Source organism: Protopterus annectens, chromosome 9.part0, assembly GCF_019279795.1.
Source record: "Protopterus annectens isolate FY-2018-M chromosome 9.part0, PAN1.0, whole genome shotgun sequence".
Taxonomy (NCBI): Eukaryota; Metazoa; Chordata; order Ceratodontiformes; family Protopteridae; genus Protopterus; species Protopterus annectens.
This window is the reverse complement of record NC_056743.1, coordinates 1,276,475,728-1,276,497,138: the sequence shown is the minus strand read 5'-3', so window position 1 is coordinate 1,276,497,138 and position 21,411 is coordinate 1,276,475,728. Positions and strand designations below refer to the sequence as shown.

Below are 21,411 nucleotides of genomic sequence, written 5' to 3'. Positions count from 1 at the left end.
TATACGTCAGACAGGTAATCTGAGTTTAATTTTTTATTTGCCAGGATATGCTTGCTGGGGACATGCTCAGTTGTTTATCTGGTGCATTAAAACACAGTGTGCATCAGTGTAAGGAAGCAGATGAACCAGGAAGAGTTTTTCAGAAAAACATGCTGAGTTCTGGTCATTGGAGTGGGAACTGCCACCTCTCAGGGAGTGTCCTGTCATAGCTCAGTTGATACAATAGGAATGTATGTTTTGTATATGATAACACATGGGGCTTGCTTTGTTGTACCACTAGTAATCCTGAGCCTGGGTTTGCTGATACCTTTGCTTTCTGTTTCTGGTCCAGGTGGCAGTCCATGTGCCCTCTCAGACAGTTCAGGAAGCTACCAGAGGAGGTCATAAAGAAGATAGAAAAGAAAAACTTTCCTTTTGAGCGTCTGTATGATTTAAATCACAATGAAATTGGTAAGTTTCAAACCCTGGTCTCTGTAGTTTAACATTTTTTTCTTACTTGCAGAATGTTTTCAAGTCAGTTGTTGATTCTTTTAGAAAGTCTCTCCATAGCCTGCAGCACAACTTCAACAGCTCCAGGTGTACAACTCCATCCACCTAGAAATTAAAGCAAGAAGTACAAGGTCTGATGGTCCAGTGACAAATTCCTTGTGTGAGTTATTTGCTGTGTCAGGTAAAATATGTGAATGTCCATTGATATAAACTGCCTTTACTACTGTGATAAATACAGGAGGAGGGCTTCAGACAAGAAATCTGTGGCTCAGTAGATATAGGAAGTTCAGTGTTTGCACTCCAAGGCAGGAGCTCCATGTGTATGGCTCTTTAAATATGATAGATATTCTGTATGGAGGTCATCAGGAGCAGGAACTCCATGTAAGTTAAGTAGGGCTACTGCATGTACATGATGTAAGGGAGAGGGTTTAGGAGTAGCAGGCGGCACAGTGGTGCAGCAGATGGTGTTGTATCCCAGCAAGAGGTTCTCCAGTGTAAACCTTGGCTCTAGACAATTGTCAGTGTTGAAGTGACAGCCTGTCCCCATGTTCAAAAATGGGAAACGGGGTAGATGGATGGTTTAGGTGTAGCAGTTCACTGTGTAGGTCTATGAGCAAGTTGGATACAAGGTGTGGGAGTCCAAAACAAGAACTCTCTGTGGAGTCATTGAATGTGGCAACTGCAAGGTTGAGAATCCAGGGGCAGGGACTCCTTATAGTATATGGTAGTTAGGTATGTGAAATACAGGGTGTTAGTCTCAAAGATGGGAAAGTGTATATATGTTAGTGGGTGCCAAAGGCACCATCTGTCTTAAAGGAGGGAACTCCTTGTGAGGGTCATAGGTTCATAGGTAGGTACTAGGCTATTGGCCCAAGGACCTACGTAAGCCTAGCCAACAAGGTTCCCTGACTTATGCCACCCAAGAAAGTTATTTTCCTGTGCCACTGTTGAGCAGAGACACAGAAGTGATCCCCGGGGTGTATTTCCTATTTCCCATCCACTCCAAGATTTTTCTTGAAGAGTGATAATGAAGAACTTTGCTTGACATAGATGGGTGGCCTGTTCCAGTGTATGGGAAGTCTCTGAGACAGGAAGCTATCCCTCCAGCATGTCCTTTTTATGGTGGTGACAAGGTTTAGGTCCCTAGAGCGTGTAGCTCGGAGGGATTGGAATTTCTTTAGGTGTAGCATGTCCAACAGCTCTGGGTTTGACATAGCTTTATATGTTAGGCAGAGATTACCTGTGAGTAGGCAATATGCTACAAACTAAAGCTGGAGTTTTTTGAGGCGGTCAGCGTATGGCATTTGTTTGAGGCCAGTAATCCTCTTTGTGAGGTACTTCTGTGGCCTTTCCAGCTGCTGCAGATGTCTTGAAGTACATTCCAAAAGGGGCGTTGTACTCTAATGGGTCTAATGAGTGTCGAGTAGAGGGGAACAATTACCTCTTTTTTCCTGGATGAGAACCCTTTTATGATTAGGTGTGCCACGTAAAAAGGACTTCCTGACTACTGTGGCGATGTGACTATCAAAGGAGAGACTACTGTCCACCTGGGTCCCAAGGTCTCTTCATAGGTTCATAGGTAGGTGCTAGGCTATTAGTCCTAGGGCCTATATAAGCCTAGCCAAAAAGGTACCCTAGCTTTCGCCACCCAAGAAAATTATTTCCCTGTGCCCCTGTCGAGTAGAGCCACAGAAGTGATCCCTGGGGTGCATTTCCTATTTCCCATCCAATCATAAAGATTTTTCTTGAGTGCTAATGAGCTCTGTTTGACATAGGTAGTCTGTTCCAGAGCATGGGACGTCTCTGGGACAGGAATCTGTCCCTCCAACATGTTCTGTTTGTTGTGGTGACAAGGCTTGGGTCCCTAGAGTGTGTAGCTCGGATGGATTGGGATTTCTTTAAGTGGAGCATGTCCAACAGCTCTGGCTTTGACATAGCTTTGTATGTTAGGCAGAGATGGCCTTTGAGTAGGCGATATGCGACTGAGTAAAGCTGGAGTTTTTTGAGATGGTCTGCGTAGGGCATCTGTTAGAGGCCAGTAATCCTCTTTGTGAGGTATTTCTGTGGCCTTTCCAGTTGTTGTAGATGTCTTGTGAGGTACATACCAAAAGGGGCGTTGTACTCTATAATGGGTCTAATGAGTGATGAGTAGAGGGGAACAATGACCTCTTTTTTTCTGGATGAGAAACCTTTTGTGATGAGGTGAGCCACATAGAAGGATTTCCTGACCACTGTGGTGATGTGATTATCAAAGGAGAGATTACTGTCCACCTGTGTCCCAAGGTCTCTTACCACACTTTCAGCATTAAGTAGACTACCACTTATGTGGTAGTTCATGGGTACAGAGTTTTTACCAAGGGGGATGACGCTGCACGTTTTGGCATTGAGCTTGAGGCCATGGCTCTGACACCAGGCATCTATCTCAGCGAGGCCCTTCTGTAGGATGTCCACATAATTTGGGAACTTGACTCCGGCTCCTAGTTTGCAGTCATCTGTGAACTTCGTAAGTCAGAGGCCTTCTGTGTTAGCCTGTACTTCAGAGAAGTAGATGCCAAACAGGAGAGGTCCCAGGAAGGAACCGTGTGTCACTGCTTTGAGGTCAGATTTGGAGTCTGCAACTTTTACAGTGTGGGTTCTGTCAGTGAGCCAGTTGGCAACCCATCTTGTGACATAGGGATTTATACCTAGTTTAGTGAGTTTAGCTATAATTCCAGAATTGGGGGATGGTGTTGAAAGCCTTGACGAGGTCAAGATAGGCTGTGTGAACCACCTTACCCTCATCTACGGCTTTGGTGACTGCCTCAAAGAAGTCGATCAGGTTCAGGAGGCATGATCTGTCTTTCACAAACCCGAACTGGGTGGGATCCAGAATTTGGAGGTTGGATCCAGAGTTTGGAGGTCAGAAGTATGACAGGTGTAGGCTGAGATTTCAAGAATTGATCTTCCTCTTTGGGCTGAGTAAAACATTTACTGGGTTTTGAGGGTTGCAGAACAAGAACTCCTTGTAGGGATGATTTGGCATGACAGGTTTATTGTGTGATTGTCCAGTGGTACATGGATTTCAGGTTCAGTGGGAGTGACATTTACAAGTTTTGAGAATCCAAGGTAAGTGTTTAAATGTTAGGTATTAGAAAAGTATCATTTTATAAAGGTATCATTTACGTTTGTGAGATGAGGGGCATTAAGTTTTGTATTGCAGTTACCTTTGGAACATACGTAGTCTCTTATGTGTGAGTCCTGAGCTGCGGCCACACTCTGTGGTAATTAGCTATGGTTTGTATAACAGATTCCATATGGCATTTTAACACAGAAGATGAAGACAATGAGCTGCTAATGAGTTTCATCCTGCAGTCATAGATTTGATTCCCTCAGTTTTTCATTTGCCTTTTTTGTAAGTCACTTAATCAGAGAGTGCTCCTGGGGTCATCCTTGCAGTTGTACTCTGGATTCATAGGGTTAACAAAAAATGTACATTGTATGTGAGTTTTAAGTTCAAGAGCTCAGTATTTAGGTTGGTGTGAGTGAAAGTTAAAGGTGGTGAAGGTCAGGGACCAAGGGATCTTTGTGTAGATCACTGCATTTTAGCAAAGTAGGCAGGCAGTATTATGATGCCTGAGTCATTGAAGAGGGGGCTTTGAGTCCCAGGCAAAAGCATTGATTCTTCCATTGTGCACTTTTGAAGCTTGATCAAGAACACATTTTTCAGGCATTGAACTGAGTGGTATTCCTTAGAATATATCTCTCTACTGTTTCTACTTGCAGAGTTTGACGGTGTTTTTCAGAGGCTTGAATCACCAGTTATTCTGTTGTGTGTAATTTCCCCTGACACTTATTACTGATGCTGCTTATGGAGCTCATCACAGTCTGGGAAAAGGTTCATGCTGCATCAGTTGCTCTGGAGTGTGGTCTCTGGTACTTACTAACTTGGCTAGCCTTTTAACCAGAGAATTGGTGTATAATAAAGGTGTCTTAACCTGTTGAAGTTTGACCTTTTCATTGGCTATCCTATGAATCAAAGAATTGAGTGGTATGATGTGCATTATCTGCTGTGGATAGTGTCCTTTATGTAACTGTCCTGTTAGCTGGAGAATTAGTGTACAGTGCAAGAAACATTTTCAAGAGCATTATGTTAAGTAGGTTAAGACAGTGGAAGTTATTTTCAGTTTGTCTTGCACTGCTGTTCAAATTTGTCATGAAATGCCATGCGCAGGTGAGAAAAAAACCTGCATTTGCCCTGGCATCCCTCTGCTCCCCTTGGACTTACCTTGGCACACTTTTGTCTGTAAGGGTCAAAAAATGTGTGAATAATCTCCACTTCCTTTTTGTCACTTTCACTGCATAGTTCTCTTCCTTGTAGTTTGCCATGGGAAGGTCTCCCCTGTTCAGTGCCTAAAAAGCACAGGGCTTAAAGGTGCTTGTTTGAGTCCAGCACCACCAGTCAAGGTTTTCCAGGTATGACTTCTGCCGTTTGCTGAAAGAAGAAAAAAATGCCATCTATACCTGGAGCTTTTATTATTTTTACTCTCTTATTGTATCTGTAATTTCTTTCTAGGATATGGGTGCTTGCAGATCTAGTTTTAATTTTTCATCTAGCTTTAATTGGTCGATATGTATGTTTTCTTTTTGGAAATGTTCCATGTAGTGATTTCTATAGTTATCAAGGATGCCACCTATATCAGAGACATTTTTCCATTTCTTTTCATGCAGGATACTTTTTATTGTTCGTTTTTAATTATATTTTGATTCTTGTGGATAAATTATGTAGATAATTGGGAGAAGTGGCTAAGGTATTAATTTTTAGTTTTTCTAAAGCTAAACTAGTTTTATGTGTTAAAATGTCATTGCATTTATTGTTTAATACTTCTACTTCATCTCCAAATGATTTTGATTTTTTTTCAGCTTTTACTGACAAAAATTTGGATTGTAGATAATTCAGAATCCCATTCTCTGAATTTTTTTTTTTTAACCAAGTTAGGGTTGTACCATATATGTAAGCTTAGTCCCATATTGTTTTATTTATGTCAGGTGTAATTAATATCTAAGAACTGTAATTCAGATAATAACCAAGGTTTGAACTCTTTAATTTTAGTTATATATGCTGGAATTCTGGAGTTAAAGATTAATGGTTTGTACCCATTTTGAGGTTTTAGTATCAAGGAATTGTGGTCTGAAAAGAGGCAGAGAGTGATTGAGAAATTAATGATTTTAGAGTACAAGTCATGGGCAGCAAATATTTTATCCTAGTTTGGGTACCAAATCTGTGATCTTGATGGGGAAAACAAAGATTTATCTTTTAAATTTGAAAGTACAAGTTGAAATGATTCTACCGACTTGTTTAAAGCTTTTGGTACAGCAGATGTATGCAGCAGTCTTTTATTTGTAGTTTCAGAACTATCAAATATACAGTTAAAATCTCCTAATATTAAGTTGCCTTTATAATTATTGGAAATGAAATCCAGTGTAATCCGATGCCTGGGAATCAGTGTAGATTGGCTAGGGTCCATATTCTGTTATATTTAACTATTACTAATGCCATAAGGCGCTGCGGTGGTGCTGCGGTAGCGATATCGCCTCACAGTAAGACGTCCTGTTCAATTTTCAGCTAGAGCGTCTTCTGTGTGGAGACGTGCATGAATGGGTGTACCTTTGTTGAAGGTTGTGCGTCAGGGTTGGCAACTCGGCACGTAAAAATCTACTGCCAATCATTAGCGGACCAGAATTCCGCTGTGGCGACCCCTAACCGGGAAAAGCAGAAAGACACAACAACACAACTTTTGCCGTTTGAGGCTAGAGTTTTGTTTTCTTTTTACATTTTTATTATTTTCACGATGTGTATTCCAACAACGATTATGCTATTAATTTCCATTTAGTTTATGTATATATTATAAATTCATACATATATCAATGTAATTTCTTTTAATTACCTTTCTTCTACCCAATTTGCTATTCCTACACAATCTCCTGTAGCTATTTGTTGTCTGTCTTTTTTTCAGTATTGCTCCATCCACAGTTGTCACTCTTCATAGGTTTTCTCATCTCTTCACATCCTTTTGCAACAACTTTCTCCATCCACCCCTCTGTGAAAAGCAAGTTTCTTTTCTTTTGTTTTCGACACATGCCCCACACTGTGCACCCCAAATTAGACATTATCCACAGTTTATTACCTATCTGTTTCTTGTATATTTGCTAGCTAGCACTTATTGCACACAGTGGTTTATGTATGATTGGGCAGGGCCATCATATGTCTGCATATTATCTGTCTGTTTTTCTCCCTAAGTTTCTAGCACTCTGCCTTATCCCACTGGCTATCTTGTGACTTTTTCAGGATTCTTTGCTGTTATGGAGTAATCTCAGATGAAGATTCCTTACTTGCTTAGATACACTCAACCCCATTCTCCCATTTTAGGCCTCCTGCCTTATTTCATCTCTACCCCATACCTCCTTTCTCTCCTGCCACCTTTCCCTCAACGTTCTCTTGCCGACCTTTATTTCCTTCACATGCAAGTCCATTAAGATTATGCATTCTTGATCCTGCCCAAGTCATCTGTACACTTACCTCATATAATGTTTTTTTTTTTTTTACCCCTTCAGTGTTCCACCTCAGTCTCTTTATTACACTACCACTCCCCTATTTTAACCCCAGCCTGATCCTGTAGTCTTTCAAAGATAAAGTAATCCTTAACCTGCTCTACCTCCCATAAATCCAAAATATACTTCACTTTTCTTTTTCCTGTAGTTTCCTCAACTGCTTCCTGAATGCCTTCTTCTGATGCTCATTTAACTTATCGCAACTCCTCACTCCCTTCTTCCCCCGTCAGCACCTCTTTTCCCATGTATTTAATTGCCAAACTAGTACCCCTGTCTACCTTGCTATATAATCCATACCTCATCTTCCTATACTTTTTACCGCCAATTCATTTCCATACCCATTAACTTTTGGCTGTATTAACAGCCATAGCATACTTCTCAAAGTCAGCTATTTCCAATCCCCTTTCCAGAATAATGTAAGCCTGTCTTTATTTTACTGTCTCCCCTGCATATGTACATCTTCCATATCATATGTGTCTTTCTAGCCACTTAGCCTTATGTAAAGTAGTGCATAACTGAACAAGTAGAAAGCCAAGGGAAGAATTATTGCTCTTACAGTCTGTTTCATTCTTAGGTCTGCCGCGGTGGTGCAGTGGTTAGCGTTGCCACCTCACAGCAAGAGGTTCTCCAGTTCGATCCTCTGCTGGGGTGCCTTCTGTGCGGAGTCTGAATGTCCTCCCTGTGGTCACGTGGGTTTTCTCTGGGTGCTCTGGTTTCCTCCCACATCTGAAAGACATGCTGTAGGTGGATTGGGTACTCTAAATTTGGCCCTAGGTGCGACTGTGTGCATGTGTGTGCCTTCTGTGGAAGGTTACGCCGGGCTGGCAACTCAACACCATAAAACTCCACTGCCAGTCATGAGCAGACAGGTGATCAGCTGTGGCGACCCCTAACCGGGAAAAAGCCGAAAGAAGAAGACTGTCTGTATCATTCTTAGCTTGCTTATCCTACTTGACCCATTTATCCAGTAGCCCTCCTATTTTGCTTTTTAACTCTGCTTCTAACTTTATCTGCTGTACAAAGACCCTTGGACCTAAGTACTCGTAATAACCTGTGACTCTGCTGGGACACTACTCCCTGCCCAGTCCCAGACATTAGTGTTTTTAAAGATGGTACACAAGCCCTGTCTTCTCTCCCAGCTGCTGAAATACCTTTAACACTTTTGGAGTAATCCACTGCATCTCCTCTAGTAACAGCAGTTGTACACAAATTTGGACTGTGACTACTGTAGTCTCCTCTGTTTCCCTACCGGGTTATAAGTTATCTCAGTCTGTGTGCTAATTTCTCCATCACCAGTGTAAATAATGGAAGTAATAGAGAGAAACCTTTCCTTGTCCCTCTTTCCATTTTGAGTGCCTCAGAGAGACCCTTGCTAATGCTTTTCCATACTCTAGAGTTCTTGTACTCCTTTTAACTCCATCCCCCACTACCTGACTGAGGACTTGGATCCTGAAGTCCCAGCTAAAGTAAATCAACAGCTTATTTTTCAAAGCCATTTAACACTAGGCCCATCTCTTTCTTCCATTTCTTTTTACCCCATTCTACAAAATTCATTAACGCTAATCTATTGCTAACCCTTCATTCACATAATCTGTTCCACTTGCTTCCACTGTGTTAGGCAGACTTGCATCTACCATTGCCCACTAGGACCCTCGTATATTATTTTCTAGTCACTGATGTTCAAAGAAATAGGTCTGTAGTTCACAGAGTTCCCAATGCCTTTGTAAAACACTACATTCTCCACCTGCATTATTGACTTGAATTTTCTCCTACTGTTTAAACAAGTGGACCATTTTTTTCCATGGCTTTTAATCCACTCTCCTAATATTAATGTATGAGGAAACCACCTCTTCCTCTAGTTTACCTTTTTTCATATGAGTTATTGCCACCATACCTCCACTCTGGTTTCCCTGTTTAGCCAAGTTCAGTCTGTGTGTCCTAAAGGCAGTCCTTCCCATTCTGCAAGCATACTTCCCTCCTCCAGAACAATACTTTATAGTTCCATATAAAACCATCTAAAGTCTACCCTTATTTCTGTATTACAAGTAACTTTGACATCAATCCTGCTACCCAAGGCAGTCTTCTTTGAGCTGTCTCCTTCCAAACCAGTAACTCAACTTCTATCTCCTTTTATTTATAAATCCACATCACTCCTCTCTCCTCATTCTTCTTGTAGTCGAGTTTCCTCCAGCTTCTGCAGTTCTTGCCGTAGGAATTGAATTGAGACTCTTTCCTTCATTGCTAAGCATCCTTTCTTCCCTTGTTTACTAGACTCTGCATCTCCTCAGTTTTGCTGTTTTTCGTCTTTGCTGCTTCTCTGGTAGCTTTGATATTATCCTACTCTCTCACACATACCTTACCCTCTGCCATCTTATTTTGTGCTACTATTTTTCACACCATATTCTGCAGTCCCTTCCCTTGTTCACTTTTCCATTTCCCTGGGTTCCAGTGCCATATATTAATTCCTTACTCTTCTTCCACACCATCCTCACTAATGCATGAAAAGAGCCACCTCTCTTAAATTTCAAATTTTTCCATTTTCACAAAATCATCTCATCTGTCAGTACCTTTCCAGTCTACTGCCTTGTTTCTCTTGATTCATGCTGAATGTATACTGCTTCCCCTCACCTCTCTTTTCATACATTATGTACTTTCAGCCTCTTCATCCCTAACTTCTTCTGACTTAGTTTGTATGTGAGAATGAAATTTCAAGCCATCTAATCCATAATCAAGAACCATAATAAAATCCTTCACAAGTTTTCTGTCCTCCTTCCCAAAGCCCCAGCCTCTGCCATACATCTGTTATGTCTTCAGTATTACCTACACTGGAGCTGTAATATGAAGCTGCAACTAACCCTATACTTTTGTACATTCCTATACACACTATCCACCTACTTACCTAAACCACCTCCTGTTCTCTTGTTGCACATCCACCCTGCCTTTTTGCTTTACTATTGTGCCTACTCTTAATCTTTTCCACTCATTTTATCTTTACCAGTTTAAAGCCTTCTTTTTTAGCTTTCACCTTTCTCATCTTCATCTTGTGCAAACAGTATTCAGCCTTTCCTTTCACAGTCTAGCTAATATTTACTCCCTCATTATCACTCTGATTATTCCTTTCCTCCCCAGTATTTCATATTACTACATTTCATCCCCATCCCTATCCACTACTCCTACAGCACTGGCCTTTTAATGTGCTCATCTGTAAAAGCTCCCCTATCTAGTGTCAGTAGACCTAAGTCAGTACCATCTTTTTGTTCTACAGACCACATACACCAGTCTTTCTGGATTTGCCCCACCCCTAAAGCACTTCCTTTTTCACCTGCTCTCTTGATCATTCGTGCTATTTCCTCATCTTTCCCCCTTTCATTACTTACCATGGTACCCTACTTCTAATGTCCCCACTGTTCCACTCATTCTTTTCATGTTTTACCTCAAAATTTACTCTGTATTTGGCCACTTAAACTCATTCCTTTTGTAGGGTTCATTGAGACAACTTATAACCTTTATTTTCTACCTTCATTTTACCCATGTCCTTACTAGTGTGCCAGATTAACTCCATGTGAACCCCTTAGCCTCATCTTATCCCCATCATTCCCTCAAATATTAGCATATTGGTTCTGTCTGTGACAATTTAATAAGTTAAGTCCATTTGGCAGTCACTAGCTAGCATATGCTAAAATGAACTACCTATTCATTTAACTTGTCAGATCCTCCCTGAAGCACCTCTGGTCAGTGGCCTTTTTCACTTTTCAGCTTGTATTAAGCTATAAAGATGTGAGCTAAAAGTCCTGTATACATAGCACATTTATATATTAGTTCTCTCTTAACTATTTCCCACAACTTAAAGTTTTCAGTATTGTTCAGTAGAATCCAGACTGTATTACTCCTTTATACTTGCATCACATATCCATCATCTCCCCTATGTATCCACTGACTAGTAGTGTTCCAAACCAAATGTAGACAACTAAAATGTACAGCAAATAACATAGGAACATTGTAAGAACAGCATGCCACACTTTGCATTTAAGTAAATGATTCAGAGAAGTTACTCAGATGTGTTAAGTGTTTCTGTTAGAGTTCAGACATTTGCATTTCACAAGTTTATCTTTGTCTCCTCTAAGTCATTGTCAATAAGCATCATTTTTCAGTTTCTACATGTAAGAACAAATGTCTTAACTCTGTGTACTAATATTTTGATTGCCTCCCTTCTCTGAAAAGCTACAGAAAGAGTACCCTCAAAACAGATCATCATCATTGGAATACATTATTCCTTCCACCTCCATCCTCCATACCAGTCTAAGGATGTGTATAGCAAGCCCAGTGACATAGAGGGATAAAGCCCCAACTGCAGCACAGGAGACCTGAGTTTGAGTAGTTGCTTGGGCTTTTTGACAGAGCCGACAAGGAAGATGAGCATACATATCCAAGGGAGGGTGGAGCTGGTCAGTGGTTGTAACAGCCCTTCAGAGAAAGAGGACAGGCCTGTGACCTGTGGACATGTGTGGTCTACCAGGCTGCCAGAGTGATGGTAGCCTTGCTTATGCATATGTACAGGAGTATGCACTTGCAATGGGGAAGGCTTTGTGGCCTCCCATGGTGATGCTAGTCATGTGTCCCTCCACACTGATGCAGGATTAGTAAGTAATGCAATACAAATGCCTCATTGCCAGGATGCCAGTGAAGACAGAAAACTCTCATGGTTACCTGAAAGATCTATTCCATGTAGCTCGCCCTGCTGAATCTGGAGGTGGTTCCCACCACCAAGGACTGAATCAGTTTGATTATGATTGGAGGTAGCATAATGGTCTGCAGGTACTGGGGCAAAAAGCATATAGGAAAAAAAAAAGAACTTGTGTGGCCCAACCTCTCCAACTGCATTTCTGTTTTCATCTCTCCATTCTTCACACAGACGCTTGTTGAGAAAAAAAAAGCAGAGAAAAGTAGTTAAGCATTCCATGTCAGTCTCCTCCTAATGTAGTCCCCATGCTTAAATTATCACTGCTGGGATACTTAGCTCAGATTGCAGGATACAAGCCTGGTATACTTTTTTTCACCTACCAGGTGATCAAAGAAGGGTCAGTTGTCTGTAATCCTTTCTGTGATGAAGACTGCCTTTCCTCCTCTGCTCCACCTGCCTCATTATCTTTCTCCATTTCAGTTTTGCTGTTTTACAACCACCCCCTGCTAGTAAGGGACTTTATAGGTGAACTCTCTTCCTTAATTGTAGTCATCTGACCTTGTATCCCTTGTAAAGCTGGTGGAATACAGAAGTTCAGGAAGTCATCAAAAGAAGGAAGGGCTGCAAGAAAAAGTGAGAGAGAGGAAAGATGGAGCAGGCTGAGAAGGGAATACAGGTTGGCTAATAGAGGCAGAGAGAGCAGTTGCAGTAGAGAAGAACAAGGCATCAGAGGCACTCTACCAGCTTCTGCAAAGTGACTCGGTATATGACACACACAATTTCTATGCAAGTTACAGAAGAAGGTTGTTCTCAGGCACCCTTCTTAAAGGTTGCCAGCAAGAACGTACTCCCCTGTATAAAGGGCATCAATGGCATGTTGAAGGAGCTTCTGAATAAAGAAATCCTTGCAGAAGCTGTAATGCCCCAGACACAGCCTGCAATGACAAGGGAAGGAGGAGCACACCTTAGAAGGTATTTATTTATTTATTTACAGTTTATTTATTGGGAAAGTCCATTGGGCCAAAAATGAGCCTGTTTTCATTGGACCCGGGGAGAAAAGCTCTTTGTACATTTTTACAGTAGAAAATCAACAGTTTGCTATGTATACATGGCTCAAAAATAATAATAAATGGTGGTTATGTACATTAGACGTTTCATCTCTTTACACGAGTATCCCCCATGACGCTGGTATAGCTGCAATCTCATATTGGTTGGATAAGTCAGAAGTATATTCCACTGGTTTCAATAATTTTCTCATTACCCTTACTGAGTATGTGTTGTGTAAAAATATTTTTTACTTTGATGGGCAAGCCTATTGGCAGATCAGAGGCACGGCATTGGGGGCTTCTTTTGCCCCCATATATGCGGACTTATTTATGGGATTCTTTGAACAATCATACATATATGATGTTCATCATAATTTGTACATCAACAATTTGGACATCTGGAGAAGATATCTGGATGACTATTGGATGGTGTGGCATTGGGATAAGGCTCAAGTGTTTGATTTTGTTAGGTACCTTAACAACAACCCTTGGGACATAAAATTCACTCTTAACATACAATATCAAGAGATTGGTTTTTTTAGATGTAGTAATCTCTAGACAGGAAGAGACCATACACTGGCTACACGGGTACATAGGAAGTTCCCCAATATAATACGCTGTTACATGCATCCAGTTTTCATCCCCGCCACATCATCCGAAATATTCCCAAATCCCAATTTCTACGCATGAAACGCATATGTTCATCAGAGGAACACCATCAAGATGTCCTTCAAGGATGCATCTGCAGTCATCACATATGGGTTGTCCTGCCTCAGGCAGCCCTTCGGTCGGCCGGATTCCAAAGTCTGGGTGTGGCCTCGGCCGATGTCGCACTTTCCCCGACATCAGAGCGTCTAGGGTATAAAAGCATCAGCCGACGCCATCTTCCTCAGTCTTTCTTGCCGCGTGGTGCCCGAAGCAGAAGCAGTTCGCAAGTGCCGGTCGGTCAGCTCCTGTGATTCAGCTACCGAAGACTTCGAAAAAGCTAAGTACCCCGTTGGGGACTCTTTCTTGCCTCAGCCGATGTCAGATAAAGTTAATAATTGTTTAACCTGTGGGAAACAAATACTTCATAAGGATTTCCACTCTTACTGCCTCCCCTGCCTAGGCCCAGACCACGACGTCTCGGCCTGTTCAGCCTGTGCTTCCTTCAACCGACGAACTCTTAGACGTCGGTCGGAGTTTGCAGAGGAGTTTTTTGGGGCTAGTTTTGCTTATAAAATGCCATCGGAGACTCCGACTTCGCATTTAGTCAAAAAACGGAAGGACAAGGACCGACACGCGGGCCGCGGTTTCGGCTGAAACCTCGGTCAGGCCTACCGCGAGTGTCTCTGTCTCGGCTGAAACAGAGTCCTTGGCTCTTCCTACTACTGAAACCACACAACCGACTACCTCGGCCCTGGAGGCCCCGGCCGAGTCGGTCATTGAATTACCGACTGACACCGGTGTGTCCAGGAACCTTCCGACACCATTACTGTAGATAAGTCTACTCCTGCACGTGGTGCAGCCAGACCCCCTGCTTCCATGTCCATTAAGGCTTTCTCTAGGGCTAAGGCTGCTAAACTTTCTAAGGCTTTGCCTCCCAAAGTTTCCTCTCAAGAGACCACCTTCTAGCTCTCAGATTTTTACCCTAGCAGAGGATCTGATTTCATTAATTAGAGGCTCCCAACCTCATCCGGACAGGGGCTCTCAACCACCTCTGGACAAAAGGCCCAGGGTTGAGCCCTCTGATCCACAGTCCTCAGATGAGTCCACGGATGGCTCTGCTCTGTCAGACCTCCAGGAGGAGGCTTATTCGGCCTACGAGGATTCTGATGCTGAAGAATCTATTCCCTCAGCCTCCCCTCCTGAAGAGTTTTCTTTTGGAGAAACATTACACACTATGAGAGAACATTTTCAATGGCAGGGTCAGGAATTTTCTGATTCCAGAAAGAGATTAAGGACCTTTTTACATTTACCTCAGCACAGGCCCTTAGCTATACCTCCTGTTTTGAATGTAATTGATGATGTCTATTCAGATGCTTGTACTGCCCCTGACTCTCTCCCTCCGGCTCCTGCCAAGCCTGATAGGTACTACAGGGTCCCAGATTCACATTTTTACCTGTACAAGGCCCACTCTGCTGATCCAGAAACTATTTCCCAGGGCCCTAAAGGGGTTGCACCTGCCACTGCTAAAAATCCTCTACCCTCTGAAAGGGAGTCCAGAGCATTAGAGAGATGGGGTAAGAAAGTGTTTACTTCTGCAACTCTTTCCATAAGGGCAGTAAACTGTCAATTCCATATGATACAGTATCAAGAGTATTTACTAGATGAATTGCATAGGAAACTGTCCTCTTCTGAACCCCTTGATCGTAAATCCCTTCAGGATCTGGTGCATAACTCCCAGCAGGTTAGTAACCATTTCTTGCAGTGTGGTTATGATGCATTGGAAGCTTCATGTAGATCTGCTATGACAGGTGCAGTTATACGTAGGCATGCCTGGCTGAAGGAACAATCTCTGCCAGACCATGTTAAAGCTAAGCTTTTGGATGCTCCTATGGAAAAACAAAAATTATTTGGTTCCACGGCTCAAGAGGTTTTAAAGAAATTTGAAGAAAAGGCAAAATCTGTGCAAACAGTTAAAGACTTTCTGCAAGTCCAACCACCGAGATTCAGCAGAAATTGGCCTACTAAGAATTGGTCCTTTCCGGACTCAGACAGATCTCAAAGAGGCAGAAATAGACGTGCCAGAGGTAGAGGCCAAGCTAGAGGCTCCTGCAGAGGCCATCAGTGGCAGCCTCCCAACCAGAGAGGTAGTGCAGGAACTACAACTGCTACACCAGGACAGACTCAATGACTTGACTTTGACTCCGCCGACCAGGGCTCAATTAGAAGCACCTTTGGGCAGAAAGCTTTCTTTATTCTCAAAAAATTGGCACAGCATTACAGGGGACACATGGACACTGCAAATAATAGACAAAGGATACAGGTTCCATTTCCACTCATTGCCAAAAAGAAAAGGCATGCCAAGCCTGCCACCAAATCAGAGGGCAGAGGCTTTGAAGCAAATTACCAACTTAATGCAGATGAAAGACATAAAAAAGGTACCTCTTTCAGAACAAGGCCAGGGATTTTACTCAAGATTATTCCTTGTTCCAAGAAAAGAAAATCAATGGAGGCCTATTCTCGACTTGTCCGCACTGAACACGTACCTCATTGTGCCAAAATTCAAAATGCTGACTCTACAGCAACTCCTTCCCATGCTGGGCAAGGGGTCTTGGCTGGTGACTCTAGACCTCAAGGAAGCATACCTGCATGTCCCTATTCGACAAAGCTGCAGAAGACACCTCAGATTTCTTGTAGGGTCAGAGCATTATCAATTCTCAGCATTGCCCTTTGGCTTATCTACTGCGCCCAGAGTATTCACGAAATGCCTGGCATCAGTAATTGCACACTGCAGACTTCAGGGGATTCAAATCTACCCTTATCTGGACGACTGCCTAATACAAGCGGACAGCAAGCAAACTTTGTTTAAAGGACTTGGACTATGCCATCCACCTGTTACAGGCCTTGGGATATACAGTCAACATCCACAAATCAAGACTGGTTCCATCCCAAAGAATAACTTTTCTGGGTGTGGATCTAGACACAACCACCCAGATGGCTTTTCTCACAGAAGAAAAACAAGAACTACCACCAGTTTACTTTCAGAATCTCACAAGACAAACTCAGATGACTGCAAGGAAAATCCTGCAGGCCCTGGGTTACATGGCATCTTGCATTCTTCTGATTCCACAAGCAAGGCTTCATATGAGGAAATTACAACGGCACCTAAGAAGTTTATGGACTCAACACAGTCACAGCTTAGAAGCTCTGATCCCACTCATTCCTTGCCTTCAAAAGGAATTCCTGTGGTGGGCTCAAGCCTGCCAGTTGAACAGCGGGCTGCCCTTCAGCAAGCCAAGAGCCAATCAAACCATCACCACGGACGCTTCAGACCAAGGTTGGGGAGCGCATATGGAGGACAGATGTATACAAGGGCTATGGTCACTAAGAGAGCTGCACATGCACATAAACCAAAAGGAATTGCTGGCAGTGATACACGCAATCGAGGCCTTCAAACCTTTCCTTCAGCAAGGCCACCTGCTCATAAGGACAGACAATACCACAGTTGTGTGGTACATAAACAAGCAAGGAGGCACCCATTCCTACCCTCTTTGCAGACTGACAGTGAACCTATGGGAATTGGCATTGAAACTTAACATACAGCTGCAGTCCCAATTCGTGCCAGGGGAAGACAATACACTGGCAGACAGCTTAAGCAGAACTACCATGGATGCACACGAATGGATGCTACACCCAGACATCTTCTTACAAATCACACAATCATGGGGAAGGCCGGAAATAGATCTGTTCGCTTCCCCCCTAAATCATCAACTGAAGAAATTCTGCTCAAGGACATACCACCCACAAGCATGGAAGGTGGGCGCTCTCTCTTTCAGCTGGAAAGCTCTAACAGTGTATGCTTTCCCACCTCTTCCACTAATGACCAAGGTCCTACTGAAGATCAGGACAGAGCAGCCCAGAGTAATCCGGATAGCCCTAAACTAGCCAAGACAGCACTGGTACGCACTGTTAAAGAGTTTGTCACAGACAAAACCATGGCCTCTTCCCCTATGGCCACTCCTACTGACGCAGCACAATTTCAGGACTCTACACTCCAACCTGAAAACCTTGCAGCTGACTGCCTGGAGAATACCATAATTCCTCCTCAGGATAACCTATCCCAGAGAGTGAAGGATATTATTAGGGAAGCTCGCCGACCTTCCACAAGGAAGAGGCATATACAGCAAAATGGAAAAGATTTCACACCTGGAACACAGCAAAGGGCCTAGATGTGACTGTGATGAATATGGCATATATACTGGAATATTTGGCAGAATTGTCCCACAGTGGCCTGTCTTACTCTTCCATCAAGATACATGCCTCAGCAATCTCAGCAGAATACAATTTAAATCCACCTGTCTTCTCTCACCCTCTACTAAGACAGTTTCTAAGGGGAATCAAAAACATTAATCCTCCAAGAAAACCACCTCTACCTACTTGGGACCTGAATTTCGTGTAGGAAAAACTAACGCTTCCTCCATTTGAACCAGCAGCATCGGCAGATGTACAGTTTTTGTCTTGGAAAACTGCCTTTCTTCTGGCCATAACCTCAGCAAGAAGAGTATCTGAGCTACAAGCTTTAATGGCGGTGCAGTCATTCCTTATCTTTCATCAGGACAGAGTTTCTTTGAGGACCAATCCTACATTCATGCCAAAGGTGGTATCCAGGCTATCTTTGAACCAAGCTATTCATTTGCCTACATTCTTTCCACAGCCTCAAAATAAAGGGGAGAGACTTCTTCACACCCTGGACATACACAGACAACTGCGCTACTACTTGGACAGAACTAAAAGTTACAGAAAGACTGACCAGTTGTTTGTAGCATATGCTGCTGGGGTACAAGGAAAAGCAATTTCCAAACAGACAATTTCGAAATGGATAGGAAATTGCATTCGTTTTTGTTACTCCTTTCATGGAAAGACTGTGCCAGCTAACATTAGACCTCATTCCACAAGAGCCACAGCCGCCACCACGGCCTTCCTAAGAGGGGTGGCTACCAAAGACATTTTAGAAGCTGCTACATGGAGCTCCGTGCATACATTTGCCAAGCATTACAATTTGCCTTTATACTCCAGATCCAGAGCAGGTTTTGCTACGGCAGTCCTGCAGGGTATCTTAACTACACCATCCTTGACTTAGTACCTCCACCCCCAGTTTGGCTATGGTATTCTACCCATATGTGATGACTGCAGATGCATCCTTGAAGGACCTAGTACAGTTTTGTACCTACCATAAATGTAGATGTCCGATAGGTATGCATCTGCAGTCAGGTTTACCCTCCCTCCTACCCCTCTGTGGTATTCCTAAGGTGCTTACCCCTCTTTTAGCTAGCTGGGGGAATCTATTAGGGTGTATTTGTTTGTATATACATGTATATATATATTTTTGCAAATGTTTGGAATTTTATTGCATTTATCCAAATTTAGCCTTCCTAGAGGGCACCTGGCATCTGGGGCAAGAAAAACTGAGGAAGATGGCGTCGGCTGATGCTTTTATACCCCAGACGCTCTGACGTCGGGGAAAGTGCGACATCAGCCGAGGCCAGACCCAGACTTTGGAATCCGGCCGACCGAAGGGCTGCCTGAGGCAGGACAACCCATATGTGATGACTGCAGATGCATACCTATCGGACATCTACATTTATGGTAGGTACAAAACTGTACCTTTGCGTACAAGATCTGTCCAATAGGCTTGTTAGTCGTGGATATTCCAGACATCATATTTCCAAAACTATTGACCAGACCAGTGAGATGGCGCGTTCTACTCTATTACAATACCAACATTCTAGGAATGATGATACATCCAATTCTGTCCAGCCGATCAGATTTGTAATCACATTCGGTAACAATACATTTAGATTTATGGAGATTATTAACAGACATTGGGACATTTTAAAGGCTCATGAACTTACTCACTACAAAAGATATACACCAGCCACAACAGTTCAAACCACTTTGTTTGGTGACCCTTTGGTGGGATGTTTCCCTTGTGGACATTGCAGCACTTGTGAACATATTCTTAAAACCAAGGAATTTTCAAGTAAAAACACGTCGCAGGTATACCAGATTAATATTTTTGGAAATTGTAGTTCGGATTGGGTCATATATTTAGCCACATGCACCTGTTCTTCTTTTTATGTTGGTCAGACGTCCAGACCATTTAAACTGAGGATCAGTGAACACCTTAGTGCCATCAGAAACCATTGTTTGTCTAATGCCTTATACAAACACACCGTCAGCCATCCCACTGCACATTTCAAATTCATCATTATAGACAAGATTCATTTGCATAGAAACTTTAAAGCAGGCTGGCATGATAAACTTAATAACATGGAATCTATATGGATTACGAGGTTAGGAGCTTTGTTCAAATCTGGATTAAATGAAATGGAATAACATGTCAGCCTACCCTCTCATGCGTATTGTTGATATATTTATCTAATTATGCGTATTGTTGATATATTTATCTAAATATGTGTACACGTCATTTTTTATATCATTTATAATGATCTGTAATATAAACAAATATAATAGCATTGGTATATGATATGTCTGTATATATTCAATTAATTTATTTATGAGCAGTATGCCTTTATATATTTCTTTATATAATACCAGGATGTAGGGGGCTGCTCAACAGTTGATTATCTGTGGTTTAGCACTGAAGAAGGCTTAGTATAGCCGAAACCGGTTTGCATTAAAACATTTTTTGCCTTGGTATTAACTTCTTATTTTCATCAATAAATGTTTTTTAGCCGGAATACCTTTGTGCTGGTCCATTTTTGGTAGGATTTACTGTTTTGGTTTAGACTGTGCGCTCAGTCCCTCTTGCGTGTGTTTGGTTTGGTCAAAAATAAAAATCAACAGTTTGTAATTTATACATAACTTAAAAATAAAAACAACATGGCAAAAACGAAATAATAAACAAAACGTTTGTGGGAGGTGTCCTAACAGAGTATTTTAAGGACATAAAAATAAACGGAGTACATGAAGTAGTAAAGAGCAATTAAGGAATGTGCTTTAGCAAAGCATATTTAAGAAATATCAAAAGCAAAGCACAAAGATGCAAGAAAAATATTAATGAAAATGAACTCAGGGAAAGCAGCAGGCTTAGAAAAGATCACGGCAGAGATGATGATGGATAATTTGGGATAATAGACGTACTGATGCCATTGTACAAGAAAAGGGACATCTAAAATTTTGGACATAATATTTTATAAGCTGTTTAAAGTATACTGTTGTATTTGTATCTTTAAGTTTGTGGTAGCATTTCACTCAAGACACTCCTTTACCGTGCTTTTACATTATGAAGACTGAGATTATTCATATAGTGGCAGTAGGTGTTTACCTGATCTGTGAGCTGGGAAATGCACAAAATGGCTCGAAGTACTTTTTTTTGCACATCTCTGCACTTGATTTGCACTATTCTGGTACCCAGATAGTATAGACTAGATTAAGACCTGCTGAATCTAGCCTGTTATTGATACACTTGAGTATTTAAACCAGCCATCTTGTATCATTAAGGGATCCCCCTGCACCCTTGTGTCAGAAGATTGTGGATCCAGCCTTGTCTGAGCTGGGGCTTGCTGGAGGCAGATTCATTGTGTGCTTTCCTGTTGGTAGATTAGCTTAAAAGTGTATAGTTTCACCTGTATTTAAGCCTCACATTTGGGAGTGTTTGTGCTCAGTTAACTGCAGCTGTTCTATGTTTGGCATTCTTTCCAGAGGTCTAGAGTGTTTCTGCTTTAATCCAAGGCAAAACAAAAAACAGGAAAATAAGTGTGTGTGTATATGTATGTATGTGTCTGTGTATGTATTTATATATACATATATGTCTATATCTTTATCTATATATATATATATATATATATATATATATCTCCCTCTCTCTCTATATATATATATATATATATATATATATATATATATATGAGATCTGTACTATTTATCGAACGGCTGTTT

The 21,411-nt window shown here is 42.0% G+C and overlaps 1 protein-coding gene across 2 annotated transcripts in view; it reads left to right on the top strand.

Moving 5' to 3' along the window:
* Positions 1–21,411, top strand: part of SNRNP200 (small nuclear ribonucleoprotein U5 subunit 200) — a 1,344,735-nt gene that overhangs the window by 631,951 nt on the left and 691,373 nt on the right. For both annotated transcript variants that reach the window (XM_044084204.1, XM_044084205.1), the window contains one exon: positions 332–450. In XM_044084204.1, coding sequence (XP_043940139.1) covers positions 332–450 — 119 coding nt within the window. The remainder of the gene's footprint in view (positions 1–331; positions 451–21,411) is intronic.